Source organism: Scyliorhinus torazame, chromosome 22 (assembly GCF_047496885.1).
Source record: "Scyliorhinus torazame isolate Kashiwa2021f chromosome 22, sScyTor2.1, whole genome shotgun sequence".
NCBI lineage: Eukaryota > Metazoa > Chordata > Chondrichthyes > Carcharhiniformes > Scyliorhinidae > Scyliorhinus > Scyliorhinus torazame.
Window position 1 is genome coordinate 94,059,136 of NC_092728.1, and position 18,362 is coordinate 94,077,497.

Genomic DNA, 18,362 nt, shown 5'->3' on the forward strand with positions numbered 1-18,362 from the left:
TTCTCTCCACCGTGGGACATGTCCTATGTCCCCCCTGCTGTTTGTATTGAGCCGTTGGTCATTGCATTAAGAGGTTTGGGGGTATGGAAAGGAATAGTGCGGGGGCGGGGGGGGCTAGAGCATAGGGTGTCCTTATATGCTGATGACTTGCTGTTATACGTGTCGGAACAGAGTGTGTCGATATGGGGAATATTGGAGCTGCTTCGAGTGTTTGGGTCTTTCTCGGGGTACAAACTGAATCTAGACAAGAGTGAGTATTTTGTGATAGAGGTGTGGGGGCAGGGGGTGGGGGTGCTGCCATTCCATAGGGTAGGGACTCACTTTAGGTACCTGGGGGTGCAGGTTGCCCGGGAATGGGGGTGGGCTCCGCAGGTATAACACTTCTAGTTTGGTGGGGAGAGTGAAAATGGATCTAGCAAGGTGGGATGGTCTCCCTCTGTCACTGGCGGGTCGGGTGCAGGCGGTTAAAATGAACGTGTTGCCACGATTTCTGTTTATTTTTCAATGCCTGCCGATTTTCCTGCCAAAGGCTTTTTCAGAGAGATTGAGGGAAGGATTACGTCGTTCATATGGGGAGGGAAGGTGGTCAGAGTTAGAAAGGTGCTACTACAGAGGGGAAGGCAGGCAGGGGGTTTTGGGTCTTCCGAACCTGATGTATTACTACTGGGAAGCGAATGTGGTCGGTTTGCAGGATTGAAGGAGCTGGAAGCGAAGTATGGGCTGGAGCAGGGGGAAATGTTTAGATACATGCAGGTTCGAGATTTTGCCAGAAAGGAGATACAGAACTTCCCAGAGGAGCCTCCACATTGCTGGAGGAGGTGCTGACGACAGGGGGACTGGAGAAGGGGGTAGCGTCAGCGGTCTACGGAGCTCTTTTGGAAGAGAAGGCGCCACTGGAGGGGATCAAAGCAAAGTGGGAGGAAGAGTTGGGAGAAAGTTATGGAGGAGGCGTTCTGGTGTGAGGTGCTCCGGAGAGTGAATGCCTCCACCTCGTGGGAGAGGTTGGGGCTGATACAGCTGAAAGTGGTATACAGAGCACGCCTCACGAGGGCGAGGATGAGCCGATTCTTTGAAGGAGTTGAAGATGTGTGTGAACGTTGCGGGGGGGGGGGGGGGGGGGGGGGGGGGGGGGGGGGGGGGGGGGGGGGGGGGGCGCTAATCACGTTCATATGTTTTGGAACTGTCCAAAGCTAGAGGATTACTGAAAGGAGATTTTTAGGGTAATTTCTAAAGTGGTGCACATGAAACTGGACCCAGGCCCCCGGGAGGCCATATTCGGGGTGTCAGACCGGCCAGGGCTGGAAAAGGGTGCGGAGGCAGATGTTGTAGCCTTCGCCTTGTTGATCACCCAAAGACGGATCCTGATGGGTTGGAGAGCAGCCTCTCCACCCTGTGCCCTGGCATGGCGGGGGGATCTGTTGGAATTCTTGACTCTCGAGAAGGTTAAGTTTGAACTGAGGGGAAGGCCAGAGGGGTTCTACAATTCATGGGCATTATTCATTATGCACTTTCAAGAACTGGATAACATCGAACATTAGTTGGAGGGGGTAGGTGGGAGGGGAGGGGGGTGATGGGTGTTAATGGGGGCTATGGGGGATTCCTAATTCCTTTTTGTCAGTTGTTTATGTGAACATGTGGGCGAATGTTTAGGGTTTGGTGGGAGGATGAGATCGTTGTTAATGATATGGGGATTCACATATTTGTTACTGATTACTGTTTATTGTTGGTGGGTGTAAATTTGGGAGAAAATGCAAAAAAGGAGAGTAATTTTTTTTTAAAGTATGTGCCGTCCATAATTTAGTTATGGAGAATAGATTGTATCATAGGTAGTTCAAGCAGTGCAATTCATTTTGCTGTGCTTTAAAAAAAAACCACATGTGGACTTCCAATGGCGGCCATGGAGGAGTAGGTCGCACATTTGATAGCTCCCACCTGCAACAGATTTTTGGATCTTTTTGCCCCGTTTTCCCCCTGAATTTTATGGGATAAATCAGTGAAGAATGAGACAGTAAGAAGAAACCCCCCTCCGGTGTATGGAGAATTGGACCAGAAATGGCCGTGTGAGACGGCAAAGTCCTATAAGGGAGACGCAAGTAGAGCCGGTAACACGGGACAGCATGGCGGAGAGCCAGGGCCGCAGGGAAACGACACAATTGTCGACGGATCAGCTGGTGAAGTTTTTCGAGGATTGCTTCGCCACGCTGAAGGACACGCTGGACCCAATTAAGGCTTAGATTGATCAAGTGGTTCAGAATCAGGAAACCCATGGGAGAGCAATCCAGGAGGTCGAATTAAAGTTGTCCGAGCACGAGGAGTAAAGAACCGTGCTGGAAAGCAAGGTGGGGATGATGAACGACCGCCAGAAAAGAACGCAGGAGAAACTGGAGGACCTGAAGAATAGGTCCAGGAGGCAGAATCTCAGAATTGTCGGCCTCCCTGAAGGCAGTGAGGGATCGGATGCGAGGGCCTATGTGACAGACACGTTGGAGAAGTTGATGGGGGCTGAGGCGTTCCCTCGGCCCCTGGAATTGGACAGAGCGCCCAGAGCCCTCGCGAGGAAGCCCAGAGCTAACGAGCTGCCGAGGGCCATGGTGGTACGTTTTCACCGTTTCATGGACAAGGAACAGGTTCTGTGGTGGGCCAAGAAAGAATGGAGCAGCAAGTGGGAGAACTGTGAGTTGCGCATCTATCAAGACCTGGGAGCGGATTTGGCCAAGAGGCGAGCTGGGTTCAATCGGGCAAAATCGACCCTCTTTAAGGAGGGGGTGAAGTTCGGGATGCTGTACCCAGCCCACCTGTGGGTCACACATGAGGAACGGGACTTCTACTTTGAAACGCCATATGAAGTATGGACCTTTATTAAAGAAATGAAGCTGGAGACGAATTAAAAGACACTTAAGCCTTGGAGAAGTACAGTAGCAGCGATTTGTGGCGCTGGATTGTATAAATGTAAGTAACTCTATGTGAAATAATGGGCTGTGTGGATGGTTAAAGATTGATCTGTCTTGCAGGGACCTTGTTTTGGGGGGGGGGGGGGGGGGCTTTGAATATAGTTCTGCTTTTTGGATGACTATTTTTCTGAAGTGACTGTTTCTTCACTGTTTTTTTCTGTTGTTTGTTTACTGGGGAATGTGATCCTTTAAAAATGTTTATTACTTTGGGGGAGGGGAAGAGAGGAGAGTACAATAGGGAGACAGACTGCTTGGTGCCAGGGGCAGGAGTTATCGAGTCAGCATGGGTCAGCTGACTCTTGGAAGCGCAGTGGGGGGGGGGGGGGGGGGGGTGAGCAGGTGTTAAGCTGGAGCTTGACTTGGGGGATTGGGTTTCTAGTGTTGTTGCTGACAGGGGAGGAACTGTTACGAGAGGACATATGGGAGGTCGGGAATGGCGACATCACGAGTGGGGACTCGAGGAGGGTGCGAGCTCGAGGCTGGCCTAAAAAGGGTGATGGCTAGTCGGGGGGGGGGGGGGTTGGAAGCCCCCCTGTCCAGGCTGATCACCTGGAACGTGAGAGGACTGAATGGGCCGGTCAAGAGGGCTCACGTGTTCACGCATTTGAAGGAACTGAAGGAGGATGTGGCAATGCTACAGGACATAAGAACATAAGAACTAGGAGCAGGAGTAGGCCATCTGGCCCCTCGAGCCTGCTCCGCCATTCAATGAGATCATGGCTGATCTTTTGTGGACTCAGCTCCACATTCCGGCCTGAACACCATAACCCTTAATCCCTTTATTCTTAAAAAAACTATCTATCTTTATCTTAAAAACATTTAATGAAGGAGCCTCTACTGCTTCACTGGGCAAGGAATTCCATAGATTCACAACCCTTTGGGTGAAGAAGTTCCTCCTAAACTCAGTCCTAAATCTACTTCCCCTTATTTTGAGGCTATGCCCCCTAGTTCTGCTTTCACCCGCCAGTGGAAACCACCTGCCTGCATCTATCCTATCTATTCCCTTCATAATCTTATATGTTTCTATAAGATCCCCCCTCATCCTTCTAAATTCCAACGAGTACTGTCCCAGTCTACTCAACCTCTCCTCGTAATCCAACCCCTTCAGCTCTGGGATTAACCTAGTGAATCTCCTCTGCACACCCTCCAGTGCCAGTACGTCCTTTCTCAAGTAAGGAGACCAAAACTGAACACAATACTCCAGGTGTGGCCTCACTAACACCTTATACACTTGCAGCAGAACCTCCCTAGTCTTAAACTCCATCCCTCTAGCAATGAAGGACAACATTCCATTTGCCTTCTTAATCACCTGTTGCACCTGAAAACCAACTTTTTGCGACTCATGCACTAGCACACCCAGGTCTCTCTGCACAGCATTTATCATTTAAATAATAATCCCTTTTGCTGTTATTCCTAGGACACACATCTAAAGGTTACAGACCAGACGAGATTGAGGAAGGGATTGGTTAGCCAAGTGTTCCACTCAGGACTGGACTCAAAGACCAGGGGGGTAGCGATCTTGATCAGCCGAGTGGCATTCAAGGCAGGGAGAATCGTGTCAGACAAGGGGGGTAGGTACATAATGGTGAATGGGAAGCTGGAAGGGGTGCGGGTGGTACTCGTGAACATATATGCTCCGAATTGGGACGATGTGGAATTTATGAGGCGGGTGTTCGGTAAGATCCCAGACACAGAGTCACATAACCTGATCATGGGAGGGGACTTCAACACAGTCATTGATCTGGAATTGGACCGGTCAAGATCCAGGACAGGGAGGCCGGCTGCGACAAAGGAATTGAAGGGTTTTATGGAACAGATGGAGGGAGTAAACCCATGGAGGTTTTCACGGCCGAGGACGAAAGAGTTTTACTTTTTTTCCCACAGGTCCACAGGGTATACTCGCGCGTCGACTTTTTGTTCTGAGCAGGGCGCTAATACCGAAGGTGGTGGATACGGAGTATTTGGCAATTGCAGTGTCGGATCATGTCCTGCACTGGCTGGATCTACGGGTTAGTGTGGAGAGAGGGCAACGCCCGCTGTGGAGGCTGGATGTGGGGTTGCTAGCGGACAAAGCAATCTGTGGGCGGGTTAACAAGTCCATCCAGAATTACCTGGAAACAAATGATACGGGGGAGGCCTCTGCAGCGACGGTCTGGGAAGCTTTGAAGGCAGTGGTCAGAGGGGAATTAATCTCGATACCGGCCCACAGAGAAAAGTCGGAACTGGCTGAGAGGGATAGATTAGTGGAGGAGATACACCAGGTGATCCTCGGAGGCCCCGGACACGGGGCTACTGAGGGAGTGGCGGAGGTTACAGGTGGAGTTAGGGCTGTTAACCACAGGGACAGCAGTGGAACAATTGAGGAAGGCAAGGGGGGGGCGGTCTATGAGTACGGGGAAAGTCAAGCAGAATGTTGGCGCGCCAGCTCAGGAAAAGAGAGGCGACCAGGGACATAGGTAAAGAGTAGAGACGGTAATACTGTCCTGGACCCAGCGGGGGTGAACGAGGTGCTTAAGGACTTTTACAGTAAATTATATGAGTCGGAACCCCCGGCTGAGGTGGAGGGGATGAGGCAATTTCTGGATCAGTTGAGGTTCCCGAGGGTGGAGGAGGACCTGGTGGAGGGGCTGGGAGGCCCAATGGAAATAATCAAGGGGCTGGAGGGCATGCAGTCGGGCAAGGCCCCGGGGCCTGACGGCTACCCAGTGGGATTCTAGAAGACGTTTTCAGAGATATTGAGCCCACTGCTGGTGAGGACATTCAACGAAGCAAGAGAGAAGGGAGTCCTCCCCCCAACAATGTCGCAGGCCTCGATTTCATTGATCCTGAAACGGGAGAAGGATCCGGAGCAATGCGGACTCTCTACTGAATGTGGATACCAAACTGCTGGCTAAGATACTGGCCACAAGGATAGAGGACTGTGTCCCGGGGGTGATAGGGGAAGACCAGACGGGATTTGTAAAGGTCAGGCAATGCAAGGCCAATGTTCAAAGGCTTCTAAATGTTATTATGATGCCCTCGGAAGGGAAGGAGGCGGAGGTGGTGGTAGCGATGGATGCGGAGAAGGCTTTTGATCGGGTGGAGTGGAATTACCTGTGGGAGGCACTGGGAAGGTTTGGGTTTGGTGAGGACTCTATTGACTGGGTGCGGTCGCTCTATCAGGCACCAGTAGCGAGTGTGCATACGAACCGGCTGAGGTCAGGGTATTTTGAACTACACCGAGGGATGAAGCAAGGGTCTTGCTCTACGCAGATGACCGGGTCTTGCTCTACGCAGATGACCTGCTCTTGTACATTTCAGACCCGTTGGAGGGGATGGGGTAAGTAATGCGAATTTCGGCAATTTTTCGGGGTATAAATTGAACATGGGGAAAAGCAAGATGTTTGCGATCCAGACAAGAGGACAGAAGAGGCTGGGAGAGCTGCCGCTTAGAATGGTAGGGAAGAGCTTTCGATATCTGGGAATCCAGGTGGCCCGGAAATGGGAGGTACTACACAAGTTAAACCTATCCCGGCTGGTAGAACAAATGGAAGGGGACTTTAAGAGATGGGATATGCTCCTGCTATCACTGGCGGGGAGGGTACAGACTGTGAAAATGACGGTCCTCCCCAGATTTCTGTTTGACTTTCAGTGCCTCCCCATCTTCATCCCTAAGGCCTATTTCAAGCGGGTGAATAAGATGATTTTGGGCTTTGTGTGGGCGAGTAAAACCGCGCGAGTAAAGAAAGTGTTGCTGGAGCGGAGTCAGGAGGGTGGGGGGTTGGCGCTGCCGAACTTCTGCAACCACTACTGGGCCATGATTAGGAAGTGGGTAGTGGGGGGTGTCGGCATGGGAACGGATGGAGACGGCGTCATGTAAAGACACCAGTCTGGGAGCATTGGTAACTGCACCTTTGCTGTTCTCACCGGCTCGACACTCCACAAGTCCGGCGGTAGTGGCAGCTCTGAAGATCTGGGGGCAATGGAGGAGATATGAGAGTGGAGGGAGCATCGATTTGGACCCCGATTTATAATAATCACAGGTTTGTACCGGGTAGGCTAGATGGCGGGTTCCGGAGTTGGCAGAGGGCAGGAATTGGAAGGATGGGGGATCTATTTATAGATGGGAGCTTTCCCAGCTTGAAAGCTTTGGAGGATAAATTTAAATTGCCAGCAGGGAATGGCTTTAGGTATTTGCAGGTGCGAGACTTCCTGAGAAAACAGGTTCCGGCGTACCCGCTGCTCCCGTCACTGAGGATACAGGACAGTGTGGTCTCCAGTACCTGGGTGGGAGAGGGGAAGGTATCGGATATTTACCAGGAGCTTTCGGAGGCGGAGGAAACTCCGGTGGAGGAGCTTAAGGGCAAGTGGGAGAACGAGCTAGGAGGAGAGATAGAGGCGGGCTATGGGCGGATGCCCTAAACAGGGTTAATACCTCCTCATCATGCACCAGGTTTAGCCTGATACAATTTAAGGTAGTCCACCAGGCACACATGACAGCGGCTAGGATGAGTAAGTTCTTCAGGGTTGAGGATAGGTGCGCGAGGTGCGCAGGAAGCCCAGCAAATCATGTCCCGAAGCTCAGAGGGTTTTGGCAGGGTTTTGCTAAGGTAATGTCCACGGTACCAAAAACACAGGTGGTGCCGAGTCCGGAAGTAGCGATTTTTGGCGTGTCGGAAGATCCGGGAGTTCAGGGGGTGAAAGAGGCCGATGTCTTGGCTTTTGCCTCCCTGGTAGCCCTGAGATGGATCTTGTTAATGTGGAGGGACTCAAAGCCCCCCCGCCCCCCCCCACACCGAGTGTAGAAGAGACCTGGGTTTGTGACATGGCTGGGTTTCTCAGTCTTGGGAAAATAAAGTTTGCCTTAAGAGGGTCAATGTTAGGGTTCTCCCGGAGGTGGCAGCCGTTCGTCGACTTTCTCAGGGAAAATTAAAATGTCAGCAGATGCAGTATTCCAAAGGGGGGGGGGGGGGGGTGCGGATTGTTGTTGTATGGTTGAGGTGCGTGAAGATTGGGCTGGGGGGGTGGAATGTTTATTTTACCTTGTTGATGTCATTGTTTATGTTACCGTTATAAAAAATTTCAAATACCTGAATAAAATATTTTAAAAAACACTTGTAATGTTAAAACATGCACACGCCGTCTAACTTGCTCTTTTCTACAAACCTTTATTTAACATCATGTATCAGATACATAGTGCGCTGCTGAGCAAACGCTGAATGCTTATACCATTGCCGTATGCACGGAATATGACTTGCGATATTCCATGTAGTCCTGATCGCATTATCAAGTGAAAAACATCATATGGCTCAGGTTAAAAATAATTAATTCAGCCTACTGTTAAGAAGAATAATGCAAAAGAATATTTGAGCAGATACAAATAGAAACATGAGCTTCTCACTAATACTTTTCAAAGTGCAGTTTGATACCAAAATTGCAGCTGTTTCATGAAACTTCTATGTAAGTATAATATACATGATTATGCTGGACCATCGCACCCTATATGTGCAGTAAAACTGCATGAACTAAGTCAATGGTATAGCTATTGAACTGAAAATCAAGCTAGATTGAAAAGTTGTAAGGGCAACTTTGTAAACCTGATTCAAGCAATTCAGCACTTTCAAAACAAAAACAAAAAAACTTGAGGCATATTCTAGCCAAACCTTTATTAATTTCTATACACACAGCAGGCACCATTTCGGTTTATAATCTTTATGTATGGGCAATTAACAGGCGACACAGTGGTTAGCACTGCTGCATCACGACCCCGGATCACTGTCCGTGTGGGGTTTGCACATTCTCCCAGTGTCTGTGTGGGTCTCACCCCCATGATCCAAAGATGGGCAGGGTAGTAGTTTGGCCACGCTAAATTGTCACGTAATTGGGGGGAACACACTTCAAAAATAATTTACATTTTTTTTCAAAGTATGGGCGATTACCAGTCCAGTCATTCATAATAATTGACCGCGCCTGTTCAGGTACAGAGGGAGAATTCAGAATATCCAATTCATCTGACAGCATGTCTTTCGGACTTGTGGGAGGAACCCGGAGCAAACCCCGGAGGGTCGTCCCTGTACAGGAGCTCTCCTCCATCTTTACCCATTCCATTTCTGATCCTCTCACCTATCCCCTCTCTCTTTCCCCAGTGGCTGCCCACTGATATTACTGTGGATCTGGGAGGGTTAGGCCTCTCCATGTATGATATCTTGCGCACACACGCACACCCATAATAATTTTGTTAACCGAGCTAAAGAAGGGCGGCACAGTGTTAGCGACCAGAGTTCAATTCCAGCCTCGGGTGACTGTCAATGTGGAGTTTGTACATTCACCCCAAACCTGCGCGAGTTTCATCCAGTTGCTCTGGTTCCCTCTTACAGTCCAAAGATATGCAGGCTAGGTGCATTGGCCATGATAAAAACTGCCCCTCAGAGCCCAAAGATATGCAGGTTAGGGGGGGTTGTGGGGATGCGGCGTTGGAGTGGGCCTAGGTGGTGTGCTCTTTCAGACTTGATGGGCCGAATGGCCTCTTTCTGCACAGTAGTGATTCTAAGGCCTTGGGGATATAGATCGGTATGGATCTGAACAGGAAGAGGAACCTGGGCAGCATGTTCATCTTCATCGTCTGCACTCTCCCCGCTAGGGAGAGTGGGAGTGTGTTCCATCCCTTTAGGTCTCTTTTCACTTCCTCCGCCTGACTGACCAGGTTCCACTTGTGGATCTGTGTCCAGACATGGGCAATGTGGATCCCCAGGTAACGGAGTTTGCTTTGGGCTTGTCTGAATGGTAGCCCTGCCATTTCTGCTCTTCCCCCTTTCAGGTTCACAGGGAAGACTTCACTCTTGCTCAGGTTGAGCTCGTAGCCTGGGATAATCTAAGTATCCTGTGAGCAGCAGAGTTCAATAATTACTGAAGACATATAGGAGAGAATGAATGTTGCGATTTAGCATGAGTTTCAAAACTTGATGGACTGAATTATTGGATTTAGGTTCGAGTAGTTTGCACTTTCTCCCTGTGGCTGTGTTGGTTTCCTCCGGGTGCTCATTTCCTCCCACAGTCCAAAGATGTGCAGGTTTGGTGGATTGGCCATGATAAAATTGACACTTAGTGTCCAGGGGTGTGCAGGTGAGGTGGTGTTACGGGTTTAGGGCAGGGGAGTGGGCCTAGTTAGTGTGCTCTTTGAGAGGGTCGGTGCAGACTCGCTGGGCCAAATAGCCTCCTTCTGCACTGTAAGGATTCTATGGTCATCTGTCTTGAGCTGCACGGATACCAAGATTCTGGAGACGTGAAAATGTCCCAACACACCATCAACTATTAACTTTAGTCCTGATTTAAATCTCCAAAACAGGCTTGACTTTCAGTGATTGTTCACTTTCCGAGGGGAAAATAATTAAGCAATTTAAACACACGTTTAAGGAGAAGTTTTTACCTTGACAAGCGTTGTAATCAGTCGGAGAAAGGCCATTGTGACACTGTACTCGCCCTGCGGTCTTTCAATACTCAACAGCAGGTTACCATAACTACCAGCCTGCATTCCTTCAGCCCTTCAAGAAAAATAAGTTGATTGTCGTGTGTCCATGTCCCCCATCAATATTACAATAAAATTCAAATCAATAGAGACAAGCTTTCTCAGAAATGTTTCTCTGCCGTGTTAATAGGCAAGTTGTGAGAAAGAATCAGTTTTTTCGCATACCCTCAATGAAATTCATCACTCCTCCCCAAAGAAACTGTAAAAGGCAACTCGAATGAGGGCCAGGAAAACATTGTAAAAATTTATTAGGGTGGGTGCTGGAAAGGGGCATTTAAGAATCGAGGCTACAGAAACAGAAGAGGCAGTGCAAAGCTGGCCCAAATCTTCAAAACCAGCATATAGTAGTGACCCATGCAAAAGCTGTTCACAGAAATGAAACAGATAAACTTTGCATCACAATCCAACACTTTTCAGACACCTGGAAGCAAATTGCGCAGTCACTTAGAGGTGAATTGAGTAGGAGGCTCCAAGAGAACAAGCACAGTAAAATGAAGGGGTTTCTATATAACCCTTATTTCTGAAGTTTCTCCATTCAGATGCACACTATTAATTCATTTAATTTATCTAAAATAAATGCATCACTAATACAGTTTATTCCGCACATAAACCTTTTTATTTTTCAAGCACTCAGTGATAGTTATTGCTTGCATCCTCTTAACATTCCTTTTATTGAAAATCCTTGCACCAAGTTTGATCAACCTCATTACTGTAAGTTTGTATAAGATGACCAACGGTGAGTGCATGTAAGTGAGTGCATGCACAAGGTGAACCAGATTTGACAACACAGGAACATTTAGGTCCTCAATCCTGTTGAGATCATGACTGATCTGTGGACTAACTCCATATGCCAGCTCCATATCTCCTAACACCTTGCGTTTACAAAAAAAACTACCATCCAAACATCCCCCCATCAGAACCTTCAATTTGAAATTAGACATTTTGAGAGCACAGTCTTCATACAAAGAAAGTATTAGCCCACAAGAGATTGTTGCAATTGCGAGGTTTTGTACTGCGGTTATGTATCTTTAAAATAAATTGAAGGTGGTTGTGTCCTGTTCTGAAGTCCACCAAACGGCAGATCTGGGTGATATGACTGCTAAAGATTAAAGGGTGGTCTTTGCCGTTGTTCTGCTCTTAGTGATTAGACTGGTAGTCTCTGAAGTCCCAGCAAGATGTTGAGAATGACAGATTATGACTTCCGGTGACAGCGGGCGGGAGGCAGCCGTGCGTTGGAGGGCTCCCATTCGGGAACGGCATTGTCGGGGAGTAACGCCCGGTCCTAGGGCCAGCGACGGCAGTAAAAGTCGGGAGACAGCGCACAGAGAAGAAGGATGTCAAAAAACAGCAAAAAAACGGCGGTGAAAAAAGCGGCTGAAAGTCCGTTGGGGAGTGGAAAGGTCACCGCGGGGTCAGCAAAGAAAATGGAGGCTGGAGCACCAGGGGAGGCCGCATTGCTTACGACTGAAGAAATAACTAAGGTGATGGCTGCGGAATTCGAAAAGCAGTTGGCGCAGATTGCGAAATGCATGGAGACGGTGAGGAAGGAGATGAGGGAGGTTTTGAGTGCGCTGGTGGAGGAGGCGGTTTCCCCGGTGATGACGGCGTTGGCGAGCGCAGTGGCGGAGGTGCGAGAGCAAGGGGAGGCGCTGAAGGAAGTGGAGGAGGCGTTATTGCAGCACGGTGATCAACTTGCCTCGATGGGGAAAGAGATGCGGAAGGTGATGGACACTAACAAGGATCTGCAAGGAAAAATGGAAGACCTGGAAAACAGATCCAGGCGACAGAATTTGAGGATTGTGGGGCTGCCCGAAGGAGTTGAAGGACCGAAGCCGACTGAGTATTTTGCCGCGATGCTGGCAAAACTATTGGGGGAGGGGGAGGATCCCTCCCGATATGAACTGGATCGGGCTCATCGGTCATGGAGGCCAATACCAAATGCGAGTGAGCCGCCAAGGGCAGTGACTCTGTGCTTCCGCAGGTACAGTGTGAAGGAGAAGGTCCTGAGCTGGGCCAAGCAGAAGCGGGTGGTGCAGTGGGCTGGAGCTGGTATACGTGTATACCAGGACTTTACGGTGGAGCTGGCGAGGAGGCGGGCTGCCTTGTATATCCAGCGAAGGCATTGTATATCCAGCGAAGCTGAGGGTGACTTATAAGCTCAGGGACTTTTACTTTGGAACGGCGGAAGCAGCGGAGGAGTTTGCGAAGGCAGAAGGACTGTGGCAGAACTGACAAATTGAGGAATGGCCATGTGCCGATGTAACCTCATGACTGTATTTTCTTCTTTTTTGTATCACTGCGCGCGGGTGTAGAGGCTAAAGGAGCCAATGTTGTATATATTTGGACAGGGGAAGGGACAGGACTTTCACTCGAAATGAGGGCTCTTTGGGGTGTAGGTGGATATGTGGGGTTTGTGTGCTAAAGGGGGATCTTTGGGCTTTCCTAGGGCCGGGCAAGGGGGAAAGGGACCCGGGCGGGGGCCTCCACGCTGGCCGGCCGGCCAGAGAACGGGACTGAGGTGGGGGGAGGGGCTGCGGCAATCGGAGCCTGGCAGAACAGGGTCTGAGTGGTCTAGACAGGTGGAAAGTTGGGGGGGGGGGAAGGAACCGAGGTTGAGAGGAGGAGTTTTACAAGAGGCAGTGGACGGGAGGAGCTGGAGACTTTGTGGGGGGGGGGGGGGGTATAACTCTGGGGTATCATGTATGGTACTCTCTCAGAGGCTGGACGGCGTTCATTGGGGGTGGGGGGGTGGGAGCTGTGTAGATTAAGGGTGACTACGGGTAATCCCGGATTCCTTTTTGTCATGTGGGTTGTGGTTTGGGGGTTGGTGGGCGGATGGGATCGTTGTTATTATGGGGATTGACATATCTTACTGATTATTGTTTATTGTTGATGGGTGTAAATGTGGGAGAAAATGTGAAAAAGGAGAATTTTTAAAAAAATGTTTTTTTTAAAAGAGAATGACAGATTATAAACAGTTGTGCTTTAAACTGCGCATTTAGCTCTACAACAAGAGACATGGGCTCTAAAGGATAGGTAATCCACATTTCTGCCTGGATAAAAGGCCCACACAATTCATGCTACTATTGAGGTGGGCTTGGAGAGGGGATAGGAAAGTCATTTGTAAGATTAGTTTACCAGCTTTCCTAAACGATAACCCTGAATTTGAATTTCATAGACAAGTCAGTCAGACAGGTTCCAATGGAGAGAGAACCTAGTAGCCAAATATCTCTATGGTTTACTGTGCAAGAATGCGTGTGGGAGCTTGCGCTCAGATTGAAAACAACAAATTTGTCAAGATTTAGAACAAGGTGGGAAGGTTTGCCTAATTCTATCTGGTGGGGAATCTTACCTGATGGTTCTGGGATTAAAAGTCTCTCGGTTGGGAAAGGAAAAGAATGGAAGTAAACACTCAAGAGCTAGGATTCACTTTGGACTGGGTCTGTAAAAATTGAACGTCTACATAAAAGACAGTGTGAAGTATACCTGTGAGATTTTTTTTCTTTCAGTTGTGTAAAAAGTGAAAGGAGGGAGCTAAGTTCTGTAGTTTGAAATATAGAGACCCACAAAAGTAGCATTCAGTCAAGAGTGATTCTGTTTATTTATTATACTAAGTCTTAAAACATGAGATTGTGTCATATCATCCTTTAAGCCATTAACTGATTTATTTAAAAGAATCTCTAGTGATCGTAACAAGACAGGGCAAGAAAGTAATAAGAGAGTGGCAATGAAATAAAAAGTTGGAAAACGTAGCACACTTTAATCAGTAATTAGCCCAAAGCAATGTCAATTTTTTAAGAATTTCACTTTGTAACAGAAGTTGCAACGGAATTTATCATTGAGTACCTGAGGGACTGAGCAATCCCAGTGACTTGTGTTACCGAATACGGTAAGAAGCCAGTGTGCTGCAGATCAGCCCACACCTAAGTAGAGAAAATAGGTTAATTAGTACATTTCAGTTAGGTACACAATAAATGCAATGAAGAATTCTACATTAAACCAAATAATACACCCAAACAAACAGAAGGAAAATGTTTTAAAACTGTAACATAGCTTTAAAAAAAAAAGTACGTAAAGTCTGAGCTAAATAATGAATGCACAGCATAATACCTACAGATTGGTAATTCAAGTAAGTCTGCATAAAAATGGTTCTCTTCTACAGTACAATACCAGACTCAAGTATAGTTTTGTTAGCTGTGTTAAATCCAGCTAATTAGTATCTGTGGACTCTACTTGGGTTGCAATTTGTTATCCCGTCTTATTTTTGATAATATCTTTAAAATGTGTCTGTTTCCTTCCACCAAAAATTAAGCAGGCAAAATCAAGGCATATCTGCAGATCATTCAGTTCTTGCTGAACTCTCAAAGCTGCAAACCAAAACAGCTTTGTCTGCAATTTTTAACTGCAGTAATCCCCCCTTCGGAGAATTGAACTACAGCGTCCCGCGTGACAGGAGGGGATACTAATCACTATACTAACGAGGAAGTATTCAAAACAGCTTAGTCAATATGTAGCTCATATTTCACTTGAAATTCCCTATCTGAAGGGTACAGTTCAAAACCATGCACTGGTGCCATGAGAAGGCTGGTGTAACGGTTAGCATCACTGTTCCAGTTTTCAAGACTTGTTTTTTTTAAATTCCAAGAGGCTGCTCTCATTGTTGGAAAAGTATTAGTGAGTGCTCGGATTAACTATAGGTAATAAATCATAGTTGTCTTGCATTCAAACATTAGTCCGATTCAGTGTATTTTATAGCCTAACTAAATAAAGTTAATTATTTTAACCTGTTATGTAGCCTGTTGAATCTCTAGTCCGCATGCTAATATTTCCTATTTATTTAAAATGTACATGAAAGAAGACATCCTAATCCAGTGGCCAAACTGCAGTTGGGATTTTGCAATGCAGTGGTCAGAAAGTAAAAAAAGCGCGGATTTCAGATCATGAGGAACTAATCTGCTTCGGAAACAATCCAGCCGTAGAATGAGAAAACAGTGCAAAAGAACCAAAACTTTAACATAGGAGATGAGTGCACATCCACAGTTCCTCACATGGCGAGTTGCTAATCTCACCTGTGGTATCAGATGGAGGTTGCCAAATAGAAGCTTAGAGCTTTCCCACAGAGAGGACAGAAGAGGATAAAAGAAAAAGAGCGAGTCAACCTCCGCTGAATCCATGCCCTTCTTAGCAGCTAGTTTAAGAGTGGAACTGCATAGGATTGGGAACAGTTAGCCTGCTCTCACACTCAGCCAGTAGAAGTTGAATAGCGCAGGGAGACCTAAAAAGATGGGAGAAAATAAAAATTCCGTGGCTTCCTTATGACCTTAAGAAAGTACGCCATCATAAAGTCATTTTTCCAACACTGATTATTCCCATCACACTTTACCTTGGCTGGCATCCGAGTGGCCATAACAGTTAGCGTATTTACACAGGAAGCAATCACGTCCGTTGGAGGGTTTAGCACGGAACTAAGTCTGCAGCAAGCATAAAAAGAATTAGCTCAAACAAAATTCACACTTTCTATTACAATCAGAAGATGCAAGCATCTTTTTTGCAAACTGGAGATCTTGATCCATTGGCAAAGGTGCTCTTAGCCAAAGTGCACAATACCCCAAAATTGTAGTCACCAATAATGAAGCAATTTGAGTCATTTTTGAACTCATTTCCCAAATTCTTAGCATGCAGAGACAACACTATGGTTGTGCAATTTCAGATTTACAGACAAATACCAACAGAAAATGTGTTCTTGGCACTCTTAGTTTCTTAACAAACATAAATAAAAATTTTACCTTTGAATTAACATGTATAAACGTGAAGTGATTGGCAGCAGATAATCCGTAATAGACCAATCTGTGCTCATTATTTTATGCACCAGATCAATGATCGGTTTGACCTTCCGGCAGTGAATAAGAACATCTGGTATAATAAGACAAAGATATACATCAAATTTGTCGGAATACATCTGTAAGAGTTTACCATTTAAGGACAAAATGTCTGATGAAGCTGAAATATTAGTGGATTTCTCTATGCTATGGAATTTTATTTATTAAATTTGCCTTTACAGGCAAAGAAATAAATTAATTGATATCAAGTGACTGGCATTGTCTTTGCCAGTCCAATTGTTCAGATTTGAGCAATCCAGACAAGTTACATTATCCAACAGTACAGCTGTTGTGTACAGCTGTTTCATGTAAAAATGCTTTCCAAATAATAGAACTTTTTAAATTAGCTCTCAGCATTATTTCTGATAATTTGAATGTTTAGCAATAAAAAATTAGAAGTAATAATTTAAATTATAAAAATGCCATAAGATGGTGAACATTTAATGCTTTAAAAAAAGAATTAATCAGAAAATGTTAATTAAGGGTAGTCTGTACACCTGCAATAAACAGGTGGCAGAAATGTTGTAGTAGTAATGATGGAAAAGATGTCAGCATGGTCACCATCACTCCTGTGAAATTGACAGCAACTTCTGAAGTCCACTTAGGCATAGTTAAATACAGAAATCTAGAAGTTGCTATCACTGATTCTACAAATTTTTACAGGGTGCATTGTTGAAGACCCCCTAGTCTGCAAGCAAGTAGAAATCACTAAACTGACAAGAACTTGCCCTTCCACAGTATTAATCATCCTGTAAAAATGCACTTGAAAAAGTTACACATTGTTGAATGAGGTTTAGCGGAATTTTTAACGTAGCACTAAATTCAGAATTACTAAACAGTAATCGCTGGTCCTGAAAAACTAATTCTATATTTGTGGAACATCAAAATTCTCGATTATGATGAAATTAATTCACTTTTTGTTATAACCCTCATGAGAACGACCGGATTAATCTCCCCATGGGGCTCGTGGAGTCTGAGCTCCCCCGCTGATGGCGGAGGCCCAACAGCGGGCTTGTTGATTCCCCAAGAGAAAAGCCGGCCCAAGATGGAGATGGCATCTCAGGATGGTCCTGGCTGGGACATGGACTGTTACTCTGTTATTGTATTTCCTACCGAGAGTTTTCAGGGCTCCTCAATGACTACAAGACTTTTATTTTAAAATTCATGACATTTCAGCTTGTATGTTAATCCCATGTATATCCTGCTAGCGGACGAAGCGATCTGTGGGCGGGTCAACAAGTCCATCCAGAACTACCTGGAAACAAATGATACAGGGCAGGTCTCTGCAGCGACAGTCTGGGAAGCTTTGAAGGCAGTAGCCAGAGGGGAATTAATCTCGATACGGGCCCACAGAGAAACAGTGGAACGGGCTCAGAGGGATAGGTTAGTGGAGGAGATACTCCAGGTGGACAGGAGATACTCGGAGGCCCTGGACACGGGGCTACGGAGGGAGCAGCGGAGGTTACAGGTGGAGTTTGGGCTGTTAACCACAGGGAAAGCAGTGGAACAGTTGAGGAAGGCAAGTGGGGCGATCTAGGAGTACAGGGAAAGTCAAGCAGAATGTTGGCGCACAAGCTCAGGAAAAGAGAGGCGGCCAGGAAGATAGGTAAAGTAAAGAGTAGAGACGGTAATACTGTCCTGGACCCAGCAGGGGTGAACGAGGTGTTTAAGGACTTTTATAGTAAATTATATGAGTCGGAACCCCCGGCTGGGGTGGAGGGGATGAGGCAATTTCTGGATCAGTTGAGGTTCCCGAGGGTGGAGGAGGACTGTTACACTGTTGGGAGCCCCAATTGAGATTGAGGAAATAATCAAGGGGCTGGAGGGCATGCAGTTGGGCAAGGCCCCGGGGCCTGACGGCTACCCAGTGGAATTCTATAAGAAGTTTTCAGAGACATTCAGCCCACTGCTGGTGAGGACATTTAATGAAGCAAGAGAGAAGGGAGTTCTCCCCCCAACAATGTCGCAGGCTTCGATTTCATTGATCCTGAAACGGGACAAGGATCCGGAGCAATGCGGGTGATACAG

The 18,362-nt window shown here is 47.0% G+C and overlaps 1 protein-coding gene across 2 annotated transcripts in view; it reads right to left on the reverse strand.

Moving 5' to 3' along the window:
- Window positions 1-18,362, reverse strand: part of nup188 (nucleoporin 188) — a 143,226-nt gene that overhangs the window by 74,424 nt on the left and 50,440 nt on the right. For both annotated transcript variants that reach the window (XM_072488611.1, XM_072488610.1), the window contains exons 17-20: window positions 16,242-16,368; window positions 15,839-15,926; window positions 14,302-14,378; window positions 10,357-10,471 (exon numbers count right to left, since the gene is read on the reverse strand). In XM_072488611.1, the coding sequence (XP_072344712.1) occupies window positions 10,357-10,471; window positions 14,302-14,378; window positions 15,839-15,926; window positions 16,242-16,368 (407 nt within the window). The remainder of the gene's footprint in view (window positions 1-10,356; window positions 10,472-14,301; window positions 14,379-15,838; window positions 15,927-16,241; window positions 16,369-18,362) is intronic.